Source organism: Diadema setosum, chromosome 2 (genome assembly GCF_964275005.1).
Source record: "Diadema setosum chromosome 2, eeDiaSeto1, whole genome shotgun sequence".
NCBI lineage: Eukaryota > Metazoa > Echinodermata > Echinoidea > Diadematoida > Diadematidae > Diadema > Diadema setosum.
In genome coordinates this window covers 12,797,588-12,822,150 of record NC_092686.1, presented here as the reverse complement: position 1 = coordinate 12,822,150, position 24,563 = coordinate 12,797,588, and the positions used below count along the sequence as shown (strand labels likewise).

At 37.7% G+C, this 24,563-nt stretch overlaps 1 protein-coding gene across 1 annotated transcript in view; it reads right to left on the bottom strand.

The window, feature by feature from the left end:
• The window catches only part of LOC140238466 (reelin-like), a 103,233-nt gene extending 79,046 nt beyond the window's left edge, over positions 1-24,187 (bottom strand). The window contains exons 1-12 of the mRNA XM_072318371.1: positions 23,974-24,187; positions 16,727-16,946; positions 8,183-8,286; positions 7,607-7,679; positions 6,684-6,832; positions 6,302-6,398; positions 5,420-5,660; positions 4,509-4,675; positions 3,680-3,831; positions 2,907-3,022; positions 1,804-2,144; positions 511-623 (exon numbers count right to left, since the gene is read on the bottom strand). Of these exons, the coding sequence (XP_072174472.1) occupies positions 511-623; positions 1,804-2,144; positions 2,907-3,022; positions 3,680-3,831; positions 4,509-4,675; positions 5,420-5,660; positions 6,302-6,398; positions 6,684-6,832; positions 7,607-7,679; positions 8,183-8,286; positions 16,727-16,946; positions 23,974-24,187 (1,987 nt within the window). The remainder of the gene's footprint in view (positions 1-510; positions 624-1,803; positions 2,145-2,906; positions 3,023-3,679; positions 3,832-4,508; positions 4,676-5,419; positions 5,661-6,301; positions 6,399-6,683; positions 6,833-7,606; positions 7,680-8,182; positions 8,287-16,726; positions 16,947-23,973) is intronic.
• Positions 24,188-24,563: the final 376 nt, after the last annotated feature.

Here is a 24,563-nt window from a genome sequence, read left to right as displayed (position 1 = left end):
ATGTATATCGAGTGCTTGTGGATTAAATCAGTACATATTTTCCATCAATACTCTATCTGTGGCGAAGGAAGAAACAAAAACCTATTCTGCCTACCATCACCAATCAAAGTTTTGGATCTTGCATCAAATGCTATCCTCAATTACTTAACATGAAGCTAACAGTGAAAGATACATTACTTCTAACACTCCAGAAAATCTTGAATTCCTGCAACTAAGGTGGAGTTGCAAGAAAGTCGAGTTGCGATTAATTGCAACTTTCTTGCAACACCCCCTAACAATTCAAGCCTTTCACAGTCTTTGCGAATGCATTGATATTCAGAGAATATACATATACAACAGCAGTGCATTCTGCAACCAAGTGATGAACATACATGGAGGAAACAGCAAACACTAATAGTTTCACATGAGTGACACCATCACTGTCTTTCCATCCATTGGAAATTTGGTATTTCATTACAATATTGTAATTAAAGAGGGAATTTTGGCATAAAGAGAGAAGTTAAAGTCTACCATTGTCCACAGCCCACTTGGTGTCGGCTCCTTTGTCCATCTGTTGCCTCCAACGGAAGCGGGTGTGTCTCGTCAGCGCAGCCGCAGGGAGCGGGATGGTGATCCTCTTCCACCTGAGCAAAAGAAGACATGCAATAGATGTTATCTTTTCCACAAGGACATACAAGCAATTTTCATCATTGATTTTGGCAGTAAGGAATGTGTAAAATGATTACTCAATGATTATGAGACACATACATTGTAGTATCTTCTGAATATCACCTACCCACCAATACATAATGCTGCTGTTACAGAAACCCCCTACTCACTCATACTCAAAGATATACTGAAATGAAACAATTTCTGAAGCCAATCTTTTAACTGATGTTGCATTGCTTAGATTATTTTTCCCCATTTTGTTTGGGGATGTATTTGTAGCTTCACAATACAGTGTATTAAAATTCAAGAGCTGCTGCTGTACATTTATTATACACAGACCTAACTGTGTGAGGTGATTTAAAGAGACTATATTCATATCTACTGCTGATGAAAAGTAATAGCTGCCTCAATGTACAGTTACAATTTGTGGCTTTGATGTTGAATGACTGCTACACAAGTCTATGATATTATTGATCTCTTCACAGCTGCACTGAGATTTTTGCATTACTTCAAACTGAGCATTATCAAAATATAACATTTCCATTTGAATATCATCTTTAAATCTACACTTCCTCTCATGAAAATTGTGACAATACATTTCCACGGTATTTTGTATTTCCTCGGTATAATGTAATTGGACATTTATGATTTGTGCATTACAATACTTTGCAAATTAAATCAAGCATATGTAAGATTCAGAAGTTAACCCACAATACAAGAAGCAAAAGAGCGAAGGGTGACAGACTATAGGGCCTATTGATAAAAGATAAAAGCATACACGTACCTGCCAACTCAACCACTTTTGAGAGATTTCAAGCAAGCACTGCTCACATAGGCAGCCTCAGTTCTAACTGCTTTCTCAAATGAAAATGTTGGCAAGTATGCAAAGATACGTGACCTTGTTTTTATCTTCCATTAAAATTATTATACAAGTGTATGTAAGAAATATCATAGATATACATGTATTATAAACTACATGAATCTAATCTCTCATTTGAATATCATATGTGAAAGTGTACACAGGCGATCACATATAAATGTACTGTGATCATATCCTAGCAACTTTGCATTCTGATTCACATTAATGCAAATGCAAGAGAGATGTACAGTAGATGAACAAACATCTTTTGATCTGGGGACAAAAAGATGTTTTACCTTCCTGAAAAGTCTCCTGTGGAGTAAATGGTATCGTCCAGGGTCACTACTCCCTTGCACACACCAGGCAGACACTGCTCACGCACCAGTGACCACGACCGGCCCTGGTCCGTCGAGAACTCCACACGGATTGTCGTGTCATCCGCCAGCTCCCCACACTGCAAGTTCAGGCCAAACTGCAGGTGCATCGTGGGGGCGGCCGGGAGCGTCGGAAGGAGCTGGAGGTTGTCCACGGTCCACACGTTTCGGTTTAGTCCGTTGTGGGTGGCCTGGGCCAGGCAGAATCTGGTGGAGGGGGACTGGATGCCGGGCGGGACAGCGATGGACACCAGCTGTGGTCTCTGCGGAAGCAGCCAGACACAGAGACGGACCAAACACAGACATTAACCCTCCCACTGCCACATCATGAAGAGATTAAGCACAATCTTTCACGTTCTAACCCATTGAAGATGGGTTGATTTTGCTACAACACGCATTTCCCATAGACACTTACCCGAGGATAGTCAGGTCTCGTCCTCACCAGGATAAAGGAGAGACTCTTTTTCTTCAGGTTGAAATACATTGTACATCTATGGGTTGTTACGAGCAAGTAAAATTACACAAAAATGCCCGTTGAACAAAACATGGTGCTGTCGAGCCTTGCATTGGGTATTTGATGAAAGTATCCATCAACACCGCTCCCTTGAGTGAAATCAAGAACACAACTAAATAAGGCCTGAAAACATTTTAACACACAAGGTGTAACTATTTCTGTACGGAAGTCACTGCTTTGAATACAAACTTACAGCAAAAAGCACTTTCATCAAGACAACAGAGTATAAGGGCTTCAATTTAGGAGCCAGTGATAAGAATAGAGACTACCACTAAGACAAGTCATGAAAATCTAATAAAAATCAAAAGTACATAAACATCTTTGTCAGTGTGATCTCAAGGTAACAATAAATCCATATCACAACTGTCATATCAACTTTTGAATTACTCAATATGCTGAGATGAGACATTATTTAAGATAGTGAAGTGCATCATCTGTTACAAAAAGGCATCATCTGTTACAAAAAGGCAATCGCAGAATACAATCTGTATTTGGTCTTGCACTAACTAACCTTGAATGAGTCATGAGGCAACACATGAAGGAGTGTCCGATCCAACTGGCCAGAGGCCTGTGCATACACACTGACCTGGACAGTCTCTGTGTCTGCCGGGTCGCATGATCCACCACCTAACAAAATCAAATATGGTCAGTTAAATGAATGCTTTCTTAATGCACTGTGCACAGGACGTTAGTAAGAACCATCCCCCAGATAACTTTGGACTGTTCAAAAGTTACAGAAGGTGGATTATCTTGTCAACACCTGATCAAGTAATGTGCATTATTTGTTTTATAAATATGTGACATTATTTAAATTGCACAGTAACCATTCTTGCAAGATTCCAATTCCAGCTTCAAGCTAACCAAACAGTACGTAGAAACAACTGCAATTCACTTGTAATATATAGGCAATGCAGCTGTGTGCAGATGAGGAATCGTCAGTACCGTTCATTAGTACACTAAAGACCAGTGAACGGTAAAGTTAGGCCTTTAGGTAAAAAATAAAAGACTAGTCATGTGATAGCTCTCGCCCAATTATTTGATTAGGATCCATATCACCATTTTATAAAACCTTTCTATCACACTATCAAAAAGTTTGATATAATCTGCTGTGGTATTTAATAAGCAATTACTCAAAATCCCTCTCACATTTGCTAAAATGCTAACACTTTCTACAAATGTCACATACTGAGTGTACCAATGTGTGAATCGGTGCACTACATACACCAGTGTTGTGTGTGGGCATGGCAAAATGCAATCACTGAAAAGCAATGTCGAGTGTCTCACCCATGATGTAGTAGAACCTCAAGTTGCCCACACTGGTGATGTTGAGGAAAGGAGTACAGACTAGTCTCTCTTCCAGACCATTCATGACCAGAGAGTTGTTGGAGAACACCACATCGCACATTGTGCCAACCTCACCTCCCTGAATGTCCCACCTGCACACAACAAAATCAAATGAGTAGTGTCTTCAAATCGATTGCACTGACAGAAACTGAGCCGAGAGCAAAAATTTTGTCATGCAATGGACTCTGGCAAAATGAATGCAACTCCTTTGGAGCTTCAAAGCTGATGCATTAAGCATTAAAAAAAAAGAAGTTTCCTTAGCTCATGAAAATTGATCTCTTCACTTGCATAAGAAACACTGGGTATAGAATTGATCAAGCAGGATAGTTTACTGAAGACATCTTTCAATAAAACAAAAAGACTCAGAATGTAGTCTCCTGTATCCCACATCATCTGAAAACTGCTTATAGAATTTCAATTTTATAAAGACACAAGTACATGTAGAGACATGTCCACTTTTCATATGTAATGATCCATATCATTGGCAAAAACATGCACTTTTACCAAAAGAGTACACGAGTATACAAGTTACAGGCAATATTCAGATACACTGCATGGTTTAATGATCTTAAACCCTCTATAGTCACTCAAAACAAAACATTTAAAAAAATGGTATTAATATGAAGAATGAAGAAGGTTTAAACAACACCAGATCTATTCCAACTACTAACATGGAACAATCTGTTCCATCAAACCAGAGATGAAAATATAATTGAAAACATGTGATGCAATTGGTCAATATCAGAACAAGAGGCACAGGGAATCTTACTCATGGAGGTCTTGCAGGGCCTCAAACTGCTGGTCAAAGACCGGACTGACCGAGAGCTCATCTCGCCAGAGATTGAGGTCGTGAGAGGTCATGTACAGGTGGTCATCTTCCTCCGATGCAGCGTCGCCCTGGAAATAGAGGGCATTTCCTGATGACTGGCACTTCTCCTTTGAGAGAAAATCACAGGATTATCACCATCATTGTCCATCACACTGTACTGGCATTTTTTCATTGCATTGACGCTGACAAGAATAATGTATACGTGGGACTGGCCACTCGGTACAGAAGTAGAGGGTAAGTGTGTTAGGCCGAGTTGCAGTTATTACTTGTCCTGATAGTGACATCATGAATTGCTTTGTATATGATGCTATAGATCTACTCATTTTGGAGATAAGACACAAGACAGCTGATGATACAGAGTAAGGGATAAGCAGTTTCAAAATAATAGTTGTTGAGGACAAATACTACTTATATTTTCTTTGTAACTCTTCTGCTTTAACTCTGAATACGTACATCATTGACATATCGTCACTGGGGCGACAAGACCTCATATCTGAAATTTTGGTGAAAATGACATATTTTGATTATTGGTCAGATAATCAGTTAAATGATGTCCTGGATTCCTAGCTGTCTTATCCCTAAAATGAAGCCACCACAGCATGTCGAAGGAAAGGCTCTCCCATTTGATACAGTGCTTTGACTGCCATGTTTTTCTGCTCTCCTGAACATTTGACATTTTGTAGATATGAGGTCTCGTTGTCCCAGCGACGATATGTTGGAATGGAAGAATATCTAGTCCACGATATGGCTACGTTGCTGAAAACTTTAGATAGCATATAAGCAGGACAAGCTTGTGTGCAATCTTAACAATGTCAACACTCTACTGCAGTGAAAGTAGAGTGCCGACTCACCCTAATGGCACCATTAGGGAAGAACAGCCACTTGGTGGGGTCCACGGGGTCAAAATCCTCCTCCAGGGAGGTGGGCCGGTGGGCCATGTTGGTGATGAGGATGTTATCGAGGGCCCAGCACCCCTGGTAGTGATGGGCATCCATGGCCAGGTCCTGGTGGAAACGGATGCTGATGTCCTCCGTCCTGGCGGCCAGTGGAAGGTGGATGATGTGGATGCTGGTGCTGCCGTCAGAGGGCGCCCTGCATTAGTCAAATCATTTTATCGACACACAAATCCTGATGATGCATTTGTACCATTCTCATCATTTTTCTTCTAGTCCTCCATCAATAAGGGAGAGGTATGCAGGAAACACTGTGCTTGGAGATGCTTTTGCAATTTAAGTTAATGACCTCCAAATATCTACATCTGTAAATTAGCATCAAGCCATGCCCACATCATAGTCAGATTTGATAAGAACACAACTGCAGCATAAATTTTACAGATGTACAATTTTGTACCACTTGTAAAATCATAAATGTGATATGGATAGTTTTCGTGATTTATTGATTCATAGTGATCATGGTGAAGTCACATGCTTCATATTCTATTGGTTATTCTTACAAGCAACAAAAAAAAAAAAAAAAATCTTGTTTTTCCCTGGCAAACACACTCATGAATATAACAATGAACTTGCTGACTTTAAGTGACATGTGATCCCCATATGTTTTATACAAAGTGTAGGAGGTACCTATAAGTGATGGGTTTACGTCATGAGTTCATTTTTAGGGCCCTTGTTACATTGTCACTGTTTTTGGTTATGATGTTTTCAGGAAATGAAACTAACAGCAACACTCGACAAGTAACAACAAAACGGAAGGTAGGTAAATAACACATTACTAACCTGACTCTGTCAATAACATGCCAGTCTATTTTGGTATTGATGGCGTAGGAGACGGTGATACTGTAATCATTGGTGCCGGCTCTGCACTGACCAGAGCCTGGAGGAAAAAAAAACCCAAAACCAAACATAATGGTAAAATTCAAGTCAAACCTTTCTATAGTTCCAATAGATAGAAAATGCATTCTACAAGATACTGTCCAAGCTTGTTCAGAACTAGTGTCAAGTACACATTTCTACGGTTATGTATCATGAGTATAAGAGGCAAGAACACGGTCGATCTTCATGGACTCACTACTTAGAAATGATGCCTGTTTACAATATATGATAATTTCTGGTATATGACAAATATCATCTGCACTTGTGATTTAGGAATTGTTCTCACTGATGGCGAATTGGAGTGCTGAGGCTGTGGTTGTGTTGAGGTGGACGGTGTTTAACTCTCGTCGTCCAAAGGAATCACAGAAGACTGCTGCATTACCATGGAGAATGGAGCCACATGTGCTGCTGATGTTACCCCCATACATCTCAGACCTAGATAGTGAACAAATTTGAACATATGAATTAAAATTTATTCCATGCACATAGAATTTTTAAATTGAGAATACTGATATCAATCATTAAATAGATTTACCTGGTAATGAATTATAAGGTAATGGTAAGGGTAGCTTTTCTCAGCGTTTGGGTGTGGATGTGTATATGTGAAGAAGAAAACAACAGAACTTTGCAAACATGAATATTTGATCACTACAAACCATGTCAGTGAACTGTGTCCAATCATTAATTATTCAGAAACACAACATTCTGCAAAATCCAACTTCTATCATGGATAGCATGAACACAGTGCACTGTCTGTTCAGTTTGCTAGGAATATGATTTATGTCTTTGAACAAACACAAACAGTCTGATATCAATGGCAAGTGTCAGGACTAACTTTAGGCAGCTTCCATCTTGTCACTTCTACTCTGACATACTCTGTGTTTGTACAATTGTATATCAAAAAATAACAACAAGACTGTTACATTCTTATGCATATCCCAATTTGCATACTATATTAAAAGTGAAAATTTTTGCAGTGTCAAAATTTTTGCGCATTTCACACAACCAGACGTTACTCAAAATAAAAGCGCATGAATATTTTTGCTAGTATCATTGTATACCACTATTAAGCATGTTGATTCCGTGAAATTAGGAACACACGAAATTCATCTTACCCAGCCAAGTGTGGAAAATTACTCACATAAAAATATCCACTTTTACAGTAATTATTTATAATAGCCATCCTCAAGACTAATAAAACATGCTCACCAAATGGTGTAGTCCAGAGCTGCTGATGAATCAAAGTCATCCCGCAGGATAACACCATCACTATGGATCATCGCTAAAGAGAGAAAGAGAAGAGATATGATAATAAATGAGAGACACATTATAGCAGAGGATGAAGAAGAAAGATGGATGATAATTGATAATAATCTTTGTTGTTGTTTTAAAGAAAAAGAAAGAGAGAAAAATTGGGGTGATAATAATCCTTCTTCTCTTTCAAACAACCTTCTCTTTTGTGACTGCTTTCATCAATGTAGAATCTCCAGCATTTTCATACACTCAACATGATTTGCAAACTTGTAAATTTCTTTGATTGCACATTGTACTTTTAATTTATGCACTTATTTTCTGTGAACATTTTTATCCATAATTGTATATGTTTGTGTTGGAAATGAAAAATAAATGAATAAATTAAATAAATGAATTAATGAATCTACGACAATACTCCGGAGAACATACAATTGTAGTCCTCTATTATGTGCAGTGTTGAGAAAATACATTGACCCTACACAAGGAAGTATCAGGTGATAGGACTCACTGTTAAAGCATCATGTGACTTACCAAGCTGTGGTCTGAAGGGTGAGGGTGTTGGTTTGCCAGCCTCACAGAGCTGTAGAGCCATCAGGTCTTTGAATAAGAGCTGCTGGTAGGACACAGCTGTGACCCTGTAAAGATACAAAGGCAGCCAAAAGATTCAAACAGTGTAAGGATACAGTTTGTCGCCCTCTCTTAAAAAACACTGTACTAAATCCCAGATCCAGCCCAGTCCTAATATTCACACATGGTAAGATTAAATTCTGTCCCCTTTAATTCATTACACATCCCCTCCACTCTGTAGACATCATACAACAAAACTATGAAATTTGATAATGGAACAATATGTCTCTTTCACTCAGATGCCACAAGGAAAACAACATAAAAAATTCAAACTTTTTTTTTTCATACAGTAGAAATTGGTGCCCATTTTTTCACGGCCATAAAATCATCATGGCACATCACATTTGATTTCTCATACAGATATTACACTGTATATCCAAACTCACAGAAAATTGTGATTTGTCACCCTATTTTGCAAGCCTATAAACATTAACAGCAAAACATGGCCAGTCGTTCAAACTTGCATTAAGATACAGTTTCTCATCACTGTTTATACATTGTAGCTCTTGATGGAAGATCCCCCTTTGATTTACAAACAGTAGCAATCTCTTCTACAACTTGTAGATTTAATATGTGTACTGTAGCTATGTAAATAGCACTTGATAAGCATGTTAGATTTAATCTTAGATTACTCAGCCACACAGTGAGGTCACAAGAACTGGCAATATTAGGTAAATGTAACTGCTTCGAATAAAAATTACGCCACAGCCTTGTAGCAAACCTTGGAAACCATTTCTTTTTTTTTCAAAAATTGCCGACAAATACTCCATGATTATGACATATGATCAAAATGAGGCCTTCTACATTTGTAATTCCAAGGCAATAATGTAGGGTGGCATCAAAGCAAAAATTGTAAGATTTTTGTTTAGATATATATTGACCTTGGTTAAAATGACACAGCACTAATGAGCATCATCAATAATCTTTTCCAGTCTATTTAGTTAAGACTCCGGTGACATATGTTTGTAATGCTTTGTACAACACAAGGCTTCAACGCAAACATGTAAACATGCATAGGCGCCTATAATCTCCTTGACTTGTTGCCTGCGTTTCAAAGGTTCCACAGGTTATATGGCTTCCAGTTGATTCAAGAAGATCTTTATAAATCCAACCACCATCTTAGCTCAGACCGACACACAGATGAAATGTGTAAAGCTTCATTCAGTGTCTGACGCCATTAACCCGTTGAGGACAAGTCCTGAGTATACTAGGGCAGGTGTCTATGGGAAATGCGTGTTGTAGCAAAATCAGTCCGTCCTCAATGAGTTAAAGATGGACCTTACAATGTACACGGGAGGGTCAAGACAACAGGAATAAAAGATGTTTAAGAATAAAGGTGATGTGTCAGAAAAACAAGTGAACAACAAATATGATGGCATTCCATGGCACGTGGCTTTGGATTAACTTCAATCTCAAACTTAACTCTGACATGCTTTTCAACAATTTTGGCTGGTCATATCGTAATTATCAATAACAAGTATATTCAGTTACTTGTTCTGCATGTAAAAAAAAAAAAAAAAATTGAATGAATAATGATCACTCAATATCACTCTCATGTATGAGCTCTCATTTTCTAAGATCTATAGCTTCGTCATGTTGTCACAGTGGCAATTCAGCCTTGAAGAATGATGAAAATCGTCTGAAAACTTTGGATAGTATGGATTGTAGTAGTTATGCTACAAGTTTTCCATGTTGCGAATATTTTCAATGCACACACTTTTCAAATTCTTTTGTTGATGACCCTGCAGTTTACATGGCAGGGATTTTGCTCTTTAGACAAACCATCCATCGCAAAGCTTTTGAAAACAAGATGGGGTTTCAGAATCAATCACCACCTGCAGAACCACGTGAAGGCTGGTATTTGAGCAGCTCAATATCACATTTAGGAATGCAATTTGTTTGAGCAGACTTGTTACACCCTTGTCATTGGATTTTCCTGCTGCATAAAATTGCAAACCATGTTTTTCAATTGTGTGACATCATTGAAGAAGATATAAACGTACTAAACATATACAAACAAATAAACAAACAAAACAACATACATAATTAATGGTGGCTACCCTGTGTCACATACATACAAAGGTTTTAGCTGCTTGGCAGTATGATTCCACTAAACATATTAGCAGTTTTGTTTCTTTTCCAACATTTCAGTAGTACTTGTGTAGCAGACTTCAGCCTCCACATCAAGCAGGTGCCATGTTTCAGATTTGATTTCTCTTGTCTAACACCGAACTGGAGTTACCTTTCGCACACGTGCATTGCATTCAATACCAAAGTGCACATAATTGTCACATTTGATGGGGCCTGGTAAACAGTCTTCAGACAAAGAATAAAACGAAACAATCCCCATTACTGGCTGTTATATCTGACAGGCAAGCAGCGCTGGACTGCACAACAAATGGATCGGAGGTGCCATAATTGTAACATCTGGAAGCATTTCTAGAAATAATAAATGTCAGAGATCGGTGGCAAACGGGCACGAGGGCGAGACAAAAATTGAAGAGGAGATAGTGATTAAAACAAAGGAATTTTCCTGATGCCAAGGGACTTTAATGGAGGGAAAAGGGATAAAAGATGTGTGTACATAAATGTCAGGGGCAAGATAAATATCCTCGGGGGAGTACAAGTGGGAACAACAAGCGCGATTGATGTCAATCATTGAATGACGGAGGAGATAACATGAGGATGATCAGAGAGGTAAGAGCAGAGAGAGTTAGCCTCTGGGGATCACGGCAGTACTTTTCTCAACACAAGTTGAGAAAAGTTCTGCCCAACAACATCATGTTGACTGCTGTCTAATGATTCTCCTGGGAGCTTGTTAAAACCACCCTCGGATTCGCTACCCCAACATTTTCTGAGCTTTTCTTGAGCCGAGACATTCACAGGAATCTATTTTCATACATAAGACACACAAAGTACATGACTCCACAGTCCAATCATGGGTGAAAAACGATACTGGAGCAAGAACTTGAGAGTGCTATGACATGAATATGGACTTTGTAGAAGCATGGAGAAATCAATGGCAATATCAGTGGTCGAAAAGATTCATCTGATTGGAATGTCAAAAGGATAGAAGTTTGTTAAGCCACAATCAGTTGCAATTTACCTGTTTGATGAGACTTTCACCTACTGGATCTGTAGGCTTTCTCAGATCGATCGCTACTGTGAGGTAAATTGCAACTGATTGTGGCAAAATGAACTTCTATCCAATATTAGTGGTTGTAGATGTAGTTGCATGCAAATGTGATGGTGAAAGTGATAGAAATGATGACATTTAAGGTTATGGTAGCAGCGTATGATACAGTTGTAACATTGGCAATGGTTGCAGCAGGAGCAGTGGTAAATGTATGCACTGGAAGAAGCAGTAGTAGTATAGGGGGGTCGATAGTGGAAGTTGTGATGGTCTTGGCAGTAACACTGAATGTCGTCTTAGCAGTTATAATTGTTATAATGGTTTAGTTGCGTGCCTGTGCAGGTACAGTTTGTATTGATAATACTGCAACAGGAAACAATCATTCAGATCCACTTTATAGCACAATAGCCCATAATATCTGGGCACTCCTGCAGAAAAAGTTGTGACTGCCTTAAACTAAAAAAACAAATAAACAAACAAAGCAAAACAAAACTACAATAAAAAATGCTCTTTTTTTCTTTGGAAAAGCATCAACTTGATTGGCAGGTGCCAAACAAATCAATGGATCATGTGCCAAATAATCCATCAAAATATCCAATACAGCAAAGCTCTGCCAAGTGTCTTCTGATGCAATTCACAGGTGAAATAACTAAATCTCTATTTCTATCCCTTCCCTCCCATCTGTCTGATCCGTCTGTCTGTCTGTCTGTCTGTCTGTCTATATCTGTCTGTCTGTTTGTCTGTCTGTCTATATCTGTCCTTCTCCCCCTCCCCCCTTTTATTTTAAGTGTTGTCTCTTGGCCCTTTATTTTGACATCTTGCTTTTGATGAAATTTCTCAATAGTTTGCCTTGGAGAAGGAGCAGAACAACCATTCCCAGGGTCGATACCCTTCAGTTTTACCATCACAGTCACAATGTTATTGATGCCAGCCTTTTCCTTAATTGTATGTTTTCACAGCGTGAATGACACGAATGTTTGTCATTCGAACATTGTTGCCGTCAGAAAATTGTCTCCAGCATCTTCTTCTAATACTTCAAAGGAGGAAGGAAAAGGCCTGGTGGACAGGCTGCAGGCACAGGAGACTCAGCAGGAAAAACAGACACAAAATGTGCAGGAAACGACCAGGGAAATACAGTCTACAAGACGCCAAATCGGGCACATGATTATTGCGAGGGGATGCATCCAAGGCTACACACCTTCAAGGAATACAATGTGAATGTTGGAGACTGAGAAATACCATTTTTGCAATTTGGTGGTCATAAAATCTTATCAGACGATCTGATCACACTTCACAGGATTTGGGACCAGACACAAATTCTGCTTTATTTCACATTTTCTTTTTTTCTTTACACTCAAAACTCTGCAGCCATTATGACACTATAACATGAAAATGTGCAATAACATCCTCTGTTTACCACATGTGTGCCTGTTTCTTTGTTCTAGTTAAATCACATGCTTTGATATACAGTACTTACTCTTCTTTGGAAAGAAATACAGTAATGATACCTTTTTCAAATGTGTTTTTTTTTTCCCACTACTTGCCATTCTCAATCTCAGCATTCACATATTTTACAAAGTATACAAAAGGGTTCTTCAAAACTTTTGCTGCTTGAAAAAAAAAAAAAAATGTATCACATCTGAAACACCACTCTTCTATAGTATACTATCAAACACAAAAGTGATAACCTACATTTTGTAATCACAAAATGATAGAACTAAAACTCTGTCTGAATACCATTGACTGTATCATTTTTTTTTTTCAAAATGGGCGGCATAGAGCGCAACAACTAGTGACAATGAAAAACAAACTTCCTGTCTGCCATAAAAATGTACCACAAAAACCACAAATTTCTTTAGCTCCTTCCTGGGGACACATTTTCTAAACTGTCTGTCAGTCAATCGATTGCACGTCAAACACAGGAAAGCATATTAGCTCGGCAGGAAAGGACTACACAATGTATTCACTAAAGCTGGAATGGTATTGACAAAGGTCTAAAAGAAACAGAAGAGCTTACAGAACAACAGCAGCTAAAAGGAAATATGTCTCACTCTGACAGTTACAATAGAGTTGTGTGACCTTTCTCCCGCATGGCTATCAAACCTTGCTCATGTTAACCCGTTGAGGATGGGCTGATTTTGCTTCAACAAGCATTAATTTCCCACAGACACCTGCCCAAGTATACTCAAGACTCATCTTCAACAGGTTAATACACATGGCAGGATTTCTGTACAGGGAAAAAGGTATTCTAGAATCTGTGTTCATATTAAACACAGATATGGCTCAGTCACCTTGGCAGCTGTAAAAGGGTCTTTGGGGGAATTTGTCCATGGTAAATCTGCATTGTATCTGTGAACAATTCTCTGCTAGCTTGACACCATGGGGATAAGAAGGCATGCGGGCATGTAGTACAGCAGAAGATGACAGTACATATATGTATTTGAAATCTGTTCAATCTACAATGTATTCATTTATCTAACTAGTGTATCTGTCTACCAAATCATCTAATTGTTCATTGTGCACACACTTCTACACTTTTTGCATACTAACATACACACAAAAAAAAAAACACACTCACACACACAACGGACGGACCACCTTCTAAAAGCTTGGACACATCAATACTTCTACATGTATTTCTGCGGTAGTAAAACAAATTAATGATATCTTATAGCAGAGGTCCCCTGAGAGTTATTATCATGCAAATATTCCATTACTCCAAAGTAACAAATATTATGACACATAACAATAGATTCTTAATGCTTCCTGCAATTTTTTCTTTAAAAAAAAAAGAGTTGTATAACCCTTCATCACACTAATGAGGTAATTATGCCTGGTCTCAATGTGGAGATAGGAAATATTTGTGTTGAATTTGATGAACCAATAGGTGACCTGCAAAATTATGACATCATCAAATATGCATATGCGATAACAACAACAACAACAAAATGCAGTAAGTATTACCAAAAATCCTTTCACTTCATATTTTTCTTTGTCTACTTTTAATGGAACCATTGTTTAATTTGTATTTACTCTACCTGTTGATATCACATCAAAGGTGGTAGGTCCATGTTGAAATCAACTTCAGAAACTTTCTTTTTTGGCGGGGGGGGGGGGGGGCAAATTTTGGGGATTCTGTTTTCTTTAATACACACTCCTTTCTTTTGTAGGGTTGATTTTAAAGGACAAGTTCACCTTTATTAACATAAGGATTGAGAGAATGTAGCAATATTAGTATAACACATCATTGAAAGTTTGAGGAAAATCAGACAATCTGTTCAAAAGTTATGAATTTTTGAAGTTTTTGTGCAGTCACCGCCGAATGAGAAGACTACTGCAGTGTATGATGTCACATGCGTTAAACAATATAAGGAAAATATAAAGAGAATTTCACAAAATTTCATCTTTTGTAAAAAGTACACATTCCCTTGACTCGTTACTGACATCTGTTATGGGTAATATTATTCCCATTGCCTTTAGAAAGAGGCAAGTCAAGTGCTCTTTTATTATGCGAAAAAAGTGAAAATATGTTGAATTTTCTTTACATTTTCTCTATACTGTTGTACTCATATGACATCACGAGCCTTAGTAGTCTCCTCATCCAGCGGTTCCAACACAAAAGTTTTAAAAATTCATAACTTTTGCAACGATTGTCCAATTTCCTCAAACTTTCACGGATGTATTCTACTAATATTGCTACATTCTCTCAATCCTTATGTTAATGAAGGTGAACTTGTCCTATAACATGAAGCAACATTTCATTGCAAGCCCTTAAAAAGAAAAAAAAATAGTATTTAAAAAAAAAAAAAAAAATCTACAGGGGTCACCGACATATATTCAAATTTTCCAGTTCTGTGGCTAGGCTTATAATGTTGTCGAACTGCTTGCCATCAAAGTTGGAAGTGCCACTTTTATGATATCCTGTAATGAGTCAATACATCCCATGATAGTAAAACATTTCCCCTTATTCCTCGTCTCAGGACTCTCATTTAGTCTCTTTCAGGAGATTACATCCAAGGTCGCAATGTGTGACATCCACTGTGTCATTTCCTAGTTGCAAAGCTAACTTTTTTTTCTCTCTCTTTAAATTACACTCATGAGTCAATGTTTTAGCAAAACATGGAAATTCAATTTAAAACCAGGCTTCTGACTGTTTTTATTGTTGCATGTTTAACTGAAGATTTACGACTGTGTAACACTATGTCTGTGTGATTGTAAATGTCTGGTATGATCTCATGTTTGTCTACATTTCCACATATCAACTCTGTGATAGGTCTTCAATATTTCTAAAGATTTCTTTACCGTCTATCCCTTCCCATGCACTTACACCTTGTAGCTTAACTTGCAAGCTATTTTTAAGGCATTATTATAGTCACAGTCCATCCAGACTTGACTTAGTTATAGATTAGCAATCCCTATCAGGAGTAACAATATGTCTTTAATAGTCCAATGGGAAGGCCACAGTGACACAATACAGTTTATAGGGGATTAGATAATCTCAATTCATTTACAATTAGCTCCCAGGCATCTGTGCCAATTGGTGAAGAAAGCACTCCAGCATACATGCCAAATGGCACACAAATCAAAGTAAGGGTTAAAGGGGAAATCAAGGCAATTTTCATAATTTCACATCATGTAGTACATAATTATATCAACAGTTTCATGCTTAGATTTGTGAAATTAATTGTGGTAGTTGAGCAGAGAAAACAATACTCTGAAAGCCCAACACAAACTGCACTGAACAAAGAAGCAGCATCACCATAAGAATGCACGAGTATGAGGCTCACATACAGAAATGCAGCAATGTAATTCCATTACAATACTGCTTGCTTAACAAGGTCACCTGTGTGGAATTTATGCATGCTTTCTTCTTTTGTTCTGCTTCTTTGAACCCCGACTCATGCATTCTTATGCTGAAGCTGCTATGTCATCATCCTTGTTCATTGTAATTTGTTGTATGAATTTTGGGGAAATAATTCTTATTCCTTATTCTTAACAGGGCCGTATTTCATTAAAAAAAAGAAAGAAGAAATGGCATGAGAGCAACTTCTGCTGCAATGACAAACATCATGATAGTGACAATATTCCTGATTTTTGCTACAACAAGTAGCCATTCTAGCAAGAATTGTTATCCTTACATTTTTTAATAAATTGGGCCAAAAACACAATGCACATGCAACAGTGGTTTTGTTGGAACACATGAATCATGGGTATGCATGATATTTACTTGCATGGATATAGGCCTATATGAGAAAAGAGTGATAAGATAAAACAGAAATGAATGAAATGTTGCAATTATTTGTTAGTTTACTAACATGAAGTTGATGCAGCCGGTTCCAGCTGGGGGCGCCATCCAGAAGAAGGAGCCGTGGCGCTGGCGCGAGATGCTGTGGTGCTGGTGGATGACGGTACAGATAGACAAGGCAGGGCTGCCGCCGAGGAAGAAGGGGGACATCTGGGGAGGTTGGGGCGTGGCCGACTCGTAGAGACCAATCACCTGCACCTGTGTGAACTCGCTACTGCTGGACAGGGTGACTGCAGGAGAAGATATATATTATCATGAGAAGATAACTCATAACATGAAGACATACCATCATGAATGCATATGCTCACATTATGTATACTCAACAGAAGTTATACCCATTGGCCCGAATTCTCAATGCTGGAATAACTATTCCGCGGAATAGTTATTCCGGGGAATAAGTTATTCCACCTTTGAGAATAGATTCCGGGGAATAAATCGCGTAATTTTACGTCACGAGGGCCTGATTTGCATAAGAGGCGTAATAAATCGGCGGAATAAGCGGTGTAATAAAGTTATTCCACCTTTGAGAATTCGGGCCATTATGAAAATATATACACACTCAAGAAAAGAAATATTCATTAAAAAGAATATATGCTCATATATACTCAGAAAAAGAAGTTTATACCAATTACTGATGAAGGACAAAGTCATTTTATTTTAAATAGAATCTGATCTTAATCTGACTCTGATTTCACACAGTTTGAACAGTCCATGAAATTAGAAAAATTCTGTGATTCTATAAGAGATAACTAAGCTATTTATATCTCAAATTTAGATCTGCATAAGAGAAGCATTTTGAAGGTGGCCTTGACTGTATCCCATCCCCAATGCACAAAGAAAGAACAGTATGTTTTTGAGAGCAGGGAACGAGGAAAAAGCTTGATATTTTTCCTGAAATCAGGTACTTTGCTTAATCATCTTTAGACATCAAGCTCCTACGATATGTTGATACAGATGTCACTGCCAGTCTAAAGTTGTAAGATTTAACCAATGTCATGTTGTCACATAAACAATATAAAATCATGAAAACATGCCTTTACAAAAAAAATATAAATGCAACAGATTTCATTAAGATAATAAAAGGTACAGCAGCAATCTTGTGGCAGATTTTGCTGTCACCCAACACACACAAACCACCACCATCTTCTGAAACACATGATGCAGATGGACACTACTTTCTTCTTTTCTTTTTTTTTAAGGGAAGGAAACTTGTTATGGGTTGAAAAAGGCACTTAAACTGAAGACTCACATTATTAGATCCCTTAATGTACAATAGGCACACATTTATCTCTAAATCACTTGTACATACCACACCCTACAAAACGTACAACGAATTTAAGATAAATGCAATGACGAATAAAGTTCAGCTACAACTAATCTATTTCCAACTGATGGGCACCCGCCACTCTGTGAACCTCGGCAAATTTATGATCCATGTGCATTTTGACATGTGTAAGTTACCATGGCAACCATGCTATCACTTGTGAAATTTCCTCTTGAAACATAATCAGGCTTTAGCGGACAAACTACGTACACCCCCCCCCCCCATTTTTAACTGTCCTCCTCATATCCTATCTGGGATGATGATTGCATTACATGACTAAGCGGGCAAACATCCAGCCTCGTCAAATTCCTGGAGTGAAAATGGAGAATTTGGCATCAGCTCACGAGTCTCCAGGGTAGATTGGGCGCGACGAAAGATCGGTTCCAGAACACCGTAATCCTGAGAGACCGATCAATTCTGAGCTGAGGATGTTAAGGTTTATAAGACTAACAACAACAGTCACTATGTCCGAGGAATGATGTGGAGGTATTAAAAACATGATCCACACACAAGCCAAGGACTTATCGCACACACACACACACATACACACTGGCCTGGGAGTGTGAGTGACATGGCATGCCTTAACCTGTTGAGGACTGGCTGATTTTGCTACAACACACATTTCCCATAGACACGTGCCCGAGTATACTGGGACTCGTCCTCAACGGGTTCAGGAGGTTCCTGTTGTTACCATCATGGCATTGTTTGAAGCAGTTTTTCAGAACAAAATGTTGGCTGGAGCATTTGGAATGACCTCATCTGTTCCATGGAAGGGGGAGGGGGAAAAGAGATAATGTCCTTGTGAATCACGACCTGATTAATGATTGACTGACTTTGGCTAGAAAACTATCCATTCTCATAAAAGACCTCTCTTTAAAAAAAAAAAAACTTAACAAAACAAATACAACTTTCCAGATTCAACTAGAAAGGTACTGGTTCCTGACTGAACAATGATGTATGACACTTAGAATATGACATTTTGCATCATTTTTCTGTAATTTAGAAATACTTTCCACTTTAATCATTCTGTGCAAATGCCAGTACTTGTACTTGGTGATGATGAATGTTTTTTTTTTTTTTTTTATTGTTTGGCTTTATTTTCATTCCTTTTTTAATCTGCACTGAAATGCACTTTGACCCATTCAAGACAAGTCTAGTGTAAACACGTACTGATGGTACAGCACCACATAGTCATTTTCCAAACTGCCTTTGTGATTTTAATCATATATTACTCTATGAATTTACAATATTGTATATGCACTCACTTGTTTTGACAATAACAGGAACCCTTTCATTTTTGGGTTATAATCTATTACAGTGTAAGGTAGCAAAAAAAAAAACGATTATTGACGGGTCTAAAATCAATATTGCTCTGAATACAAAATGTGTAAACCTGATGTACAATAATGTACTTTTCAAGGGGAAAAGAAAACTCTTGTAAGTTCATTGCCAGAATATTTTGTGTATCATTCTTAATTATCAACTGATTGATAAACAACAGGTTCTTTTATGGGAAACCCTGATTATCCTCATGCAAGGGCTGTTAATTCTTCCATACATTACTTTAAAACTTTTGATAACAACTGCTCCTTCATAGAAGTGAATTCTCTTTGTGAAGTAAATATGGCTACAATGCAAAAAAGTCATTGTCATGAAATCAAGATATGGACACTCCACTATGTACAAGTCATGTCTTTTGTTTTGTTTTGTTTTTTAGTTTGAGACATTTAGCAGGCCGAAATGTCAATTACATGGTCTCATCTGCCTAGCATTTTCCTTTTATGTTGTTAAACGTTCTTTTCACTTAAAAGCAATCTCTTATAGTATCTTTTGTTTTAATTTGTAAATATAACATGTATTTCTAGAGGTACTCTAATATCGAGAGTCAGTGGTAGGTATAAAATATTCAACTGGAAGTCGAAGACTAATCCAAAGCTGGACCAGGGGTGAGTGTGTTATCACTTGTTGGAGATTGTGGGTGACAGGTTTCGTTGACCTATGACCCCTGTACTCTCATCCAATCAGTCTGCACCTTCTTCAAACTGTTTACCTTCAGCAGGTGCCCCTGCTATTCACTGAGAAGAACTCCTCTCTCTGTGATTTCACTCAGTAACCTGTGGGATGCCATAGTTTGGATTATATATCACATTATTCTATTACTTCTGAAGTGCCTAGTAAATAATGACCTGGGCTCTTATATATTCTTCTTCGTTTAAAGGCCTAAATAAACCCTACTTCTCTGATATAGGCATTAACATTTGAAGAATATGATTGTAAAACACATTAAGTGACATTTTTAAGTATAAGTTGCATAACAATGAATACTCATGAAATTATGATAAAAGATATGATGTATTTTGTATTTTCTTTGTTTGTTTGTTTTTAGCAGGTTTAACTGCAAACATCTTTAAGTTACAAAAAAGGATTTAGCTCTTTTTCCTATGAAATTCTTAATTTCCTAGTTTGTGATTATTAACCAAAATCTCTTCATCCTGTGAAATAATTAAAACTGATCTTAAAGTCTGATTTCCATGAAACTCAACATTTTCTGTCCTTTCTGATTAGTAAAACCTAACAAGTCCAGCAGTGATTTTGCTCTAAATTTTACTGAAATATATGAATTGAAGATTACATGGAAGTGGATTCATTCATCACATCTAAACAAAATCAATAAACAAAAAAAAAATCAATTTGAAAGATAAGAAAGAAATGTAATTGTCAAAAATGTGGGGTCACTTTTGAAATATTTTTTTTTTTGTGATATACAGAATTTTGAAAATTCTGCAACCAAAACAAAAAAATGAATCAGCAAAGGTCTCAAAATGAAAATCTTCCATTCATGGAATGTGTATTTTACATTTTTTTTTAACTTAAAATCTGAATGAATGAAAAAAAAAGATATGGTAAAAAGATATCAACAGCACAAAAACTTGAACATGGGGTAGGCTTCTCCTTTAAAGTCCTTGTCCAGTTGATCTTGACCATGGCAACAGGCAATAAATGGTCATTATGGAGCTAATATAATTTGCACACAGTTCTATGGCTTAAATGATCACAGGGGTTAGACTGTGACTTATATCCAGTAGAGGCTATCGCTGCAGGGAATATTCATTCGAAAAAGAGTACAATCTTTTTTTTTTTAAAGAAATTAAAAGAAGAAAAAGTTGTGCTGGACAAGTACGACCCAAGTGCAAAGTGCTTGAAGGTGTAAAACAAATATGAAGTCATCAAATCCATCAGACAATAATCTGCACCTCAAACACAGGTTATGACAAATGATGTCCCATTGACGTATCATGCTAAATAGAGTCACATGTACATGTAATCACTGTAGAGATATTGTCAATATTACCACTTTACCAAAAAGAGTTTGTAATGAAAAGACTGAACTGCATTCCTTGGGAGTGTGCTCTTTACAAAGTCCTGTCAATATTGATTAAGAGACAGAGACACAGAGAGACAGATAGGACTTTATCACTTCTGATTGATGTAATTTAGGTTGTTATGAATATTTACAGTTCAGTTGGAATGTTTGAGGTGAGTGTTCTTACCCCATGGTGTTCTATCCGTATGGTATTCCACAGCACAATCAGTGAGCACATGCACATGTACAAGGTACATATTTGTACCTGTCATTGGACATGGACAGCATATGAATTTACACACAAATGGACTTCCTCATTTGGTGAATGTGTAAATGTGTGTGTCTGTCTGTCTGTCTGTCTGTCTGTCTGTCTGTCTGTCTGTCTGCCTGTTAATTTATTGCTTTTGGTTTGTTTGATACATATTCCAGAAATATGGCCTTCTGCAGAGCTTGTGATTAACTGAACAAAATTTCAAAATCCCAATAATTATCACTGTCTAGCATCAAATATACAATGTATTAATAGACATCAGCAATCATAGCCCTCTAACCAAGTGAATTTTCTGTTGTTCGAAGAAATCATATGTTCATGGGCTGACAAATGGTACCATTACTAATTGCTCTTACTTCATACAGTGCATCTAATCTTGTGAACTGATTAATGGCATGGTTTCCATATCGAGTTGCTAGAGCAATGTGTCAGGATGGATAAAAAGGTTAATGATTTAATGAATCTAAGCAGAACAGCCATTTTTAGACTACTAAGCTCTGCTGCCAGAAGATTTGCATATCATGGGTACCTTTAACCTGAACTGAAATTTCTGACACAATAGGCCTGTTCATTCATGTTCAAAGTCAACCCACAAATGCAACATGATCACTATTGTGATCATAATCACATTAGCAACGCACAACATGCGTAGGTATCATAACATGCAGCAAATCATCCTGCCCCCCACGTTTAGTGTACTCTTCTCTTCCATTTCCAAAGTGGGTTTAGAATGTTTGTTCCCTTATCTCCTAGGCAATATACCGTATATGACTTCATTGTTGTGAACCCTATAACATCACATTGCCTGATAACAGCACATAGAGATATACAGTAACCTGCTACCTCTCTACCCTCAAAATATTTTGGCAGACAAGTGCATCCGCCATACAGGAAATGATCTGTTACTGATTTACTCAGCTGTTCTCATAGCAGTCAAGGGAAATTGGGGGAAATGCACATATATTTTCGTGCTGTCAATTCCAGTGTAGTTACACTGATATACAGCTAAACCCACTACAACAGGCCGGAAAGCGATGGAAGGTTCATTTATCTGATTGCAACCAGTGTTCAACAAACCACAGCATGCACTTCCTTCTATAATGTCTGGAAAGTTCAATTGGTGGCAAAACACGCAGCCAACGATCAATCGACCTGTTAAAAAGTCTTAATTCTAAACAAAAGTGCATTTCCTGCCTTCCTAATCTTAATTGCTTTGAAGTTCTTTCATTCTGCTACAAACGGGGGCATATTATCAACGAAAGTTCAAAGTTATGGCTGCGCAATGGTGTAGACACAACCAGTACTGAACTGGCATGGGGAATAACTTCAGGAATAAAGGATTCAGCTGGGTACTTCCATGCCGTAGCACTATATAATTCAAAGAGCAGCTCTTCCTTTCTTACTCTACACATTTGTTCAATGCTATGCTGCATACAAACAAATGCACTTTGAATATACAATGTTTGTATTTCATATTGTACAGTTCTGTAGTATTACTTGAAAATCTTACATTAAATATTCATTTGAGTTGGCAAATGTGTGCAAAGAAGATTCCAGATATTTGTCTTCACTTGTGGAATGGCAGATACCATATCCACCAGGAAATGAAATCACTCTGTTAATCAATTTCCACTGATAAAAATGTCTAACAGCTGACCTACATTGTACAATATCATCGCAACAATCCTGGGATATCATGATACGGGCCGAGTGACTGATCAATAAACCTTGACACACAAGGTTGGCTACTGATAAAGCAATCCAGAAAGAACACAACTATATGCAAAAATTTGGATAGTACCAAGTCATCAGTAACACAGTAAATTTCACAACTGTATCAAGTCTACCTTGCATACTTTTATACTGATATTGTTAAACCTTTTTGTAAATAAAAATATGGGCTTATTTTGTGATGGTGGTTGCACATCAAATCTCACTTACGAGGCAATACCTATAGAACTATTTTCAATTCCTTTACAATGAACAAATAGACATAAAGGTGAAATAATACTTTCTGCTAAGCATTGCTTTCATGCAAGAGTATTGCATTTTCTTTTTAATTATTTTTTTTTTGGGGGGGGATTCCATTGCTTTAGCTCCATAAAGTGAAGTTAATTGCAGTGGAATAACACAATTCTACAACTTTTCAGATGTTCCCAATGAATTTAAATTTGTACTCCTAAGAGTTGATTCTGTTCTAATTATTTCTGTGTTTTTGCTCTTATGCCTTACTAAAGAGTAGAAAAAAAAATGTAACATTGCTTGCCAAATGAGGATTAGCATACAAGGACATCATACCTTGATAAACTTGTTGAGGCACATAGTAGCTTGGGTTGCCATGGATACTGACGGACACTGCTACTTCCCCTTCATCAGTGCTTCCTTCATCCGACACGCTGCTGTAGGAGCAGGGGAAGGTGAACGGCATGAGCTGGGCCCGAGACGGATTCGCACACAGCACACAGAATGCAAGCAGTCCCAAGAGCAGTGGCCGAAACAGAGTTCCCTCCATTGTCAAAGTTTTTGCACTTTGCATTCAGAATGGCACAAAAAAAGAAAAAAAAAGAAAATGATGCCGATGGAGAATTTGTAAGCAGTTTATCCTCTATCCTGGCTCCTAATTTGCACTTGGTAGAGATGGAGCTGATGATCCCTTCTCCAAGAGATATTCACATCTTTGTCTCTCTGGTCTCTTTCTGACTGTATGATATTCCTGCCTTAATCCTAGGCTAGAGGGGTAGGACGATGATGAGGAAGTCAAGAGTCATCCCAACACAAATGATGAAACCCAACATCAGATTTAGCTCATGTTGGACCTGCAAAGAGCATCATGTACAAAAGAACAAACAGTAACAGAGCAGAGCACTGGATGGTGTGATTGCACTAAC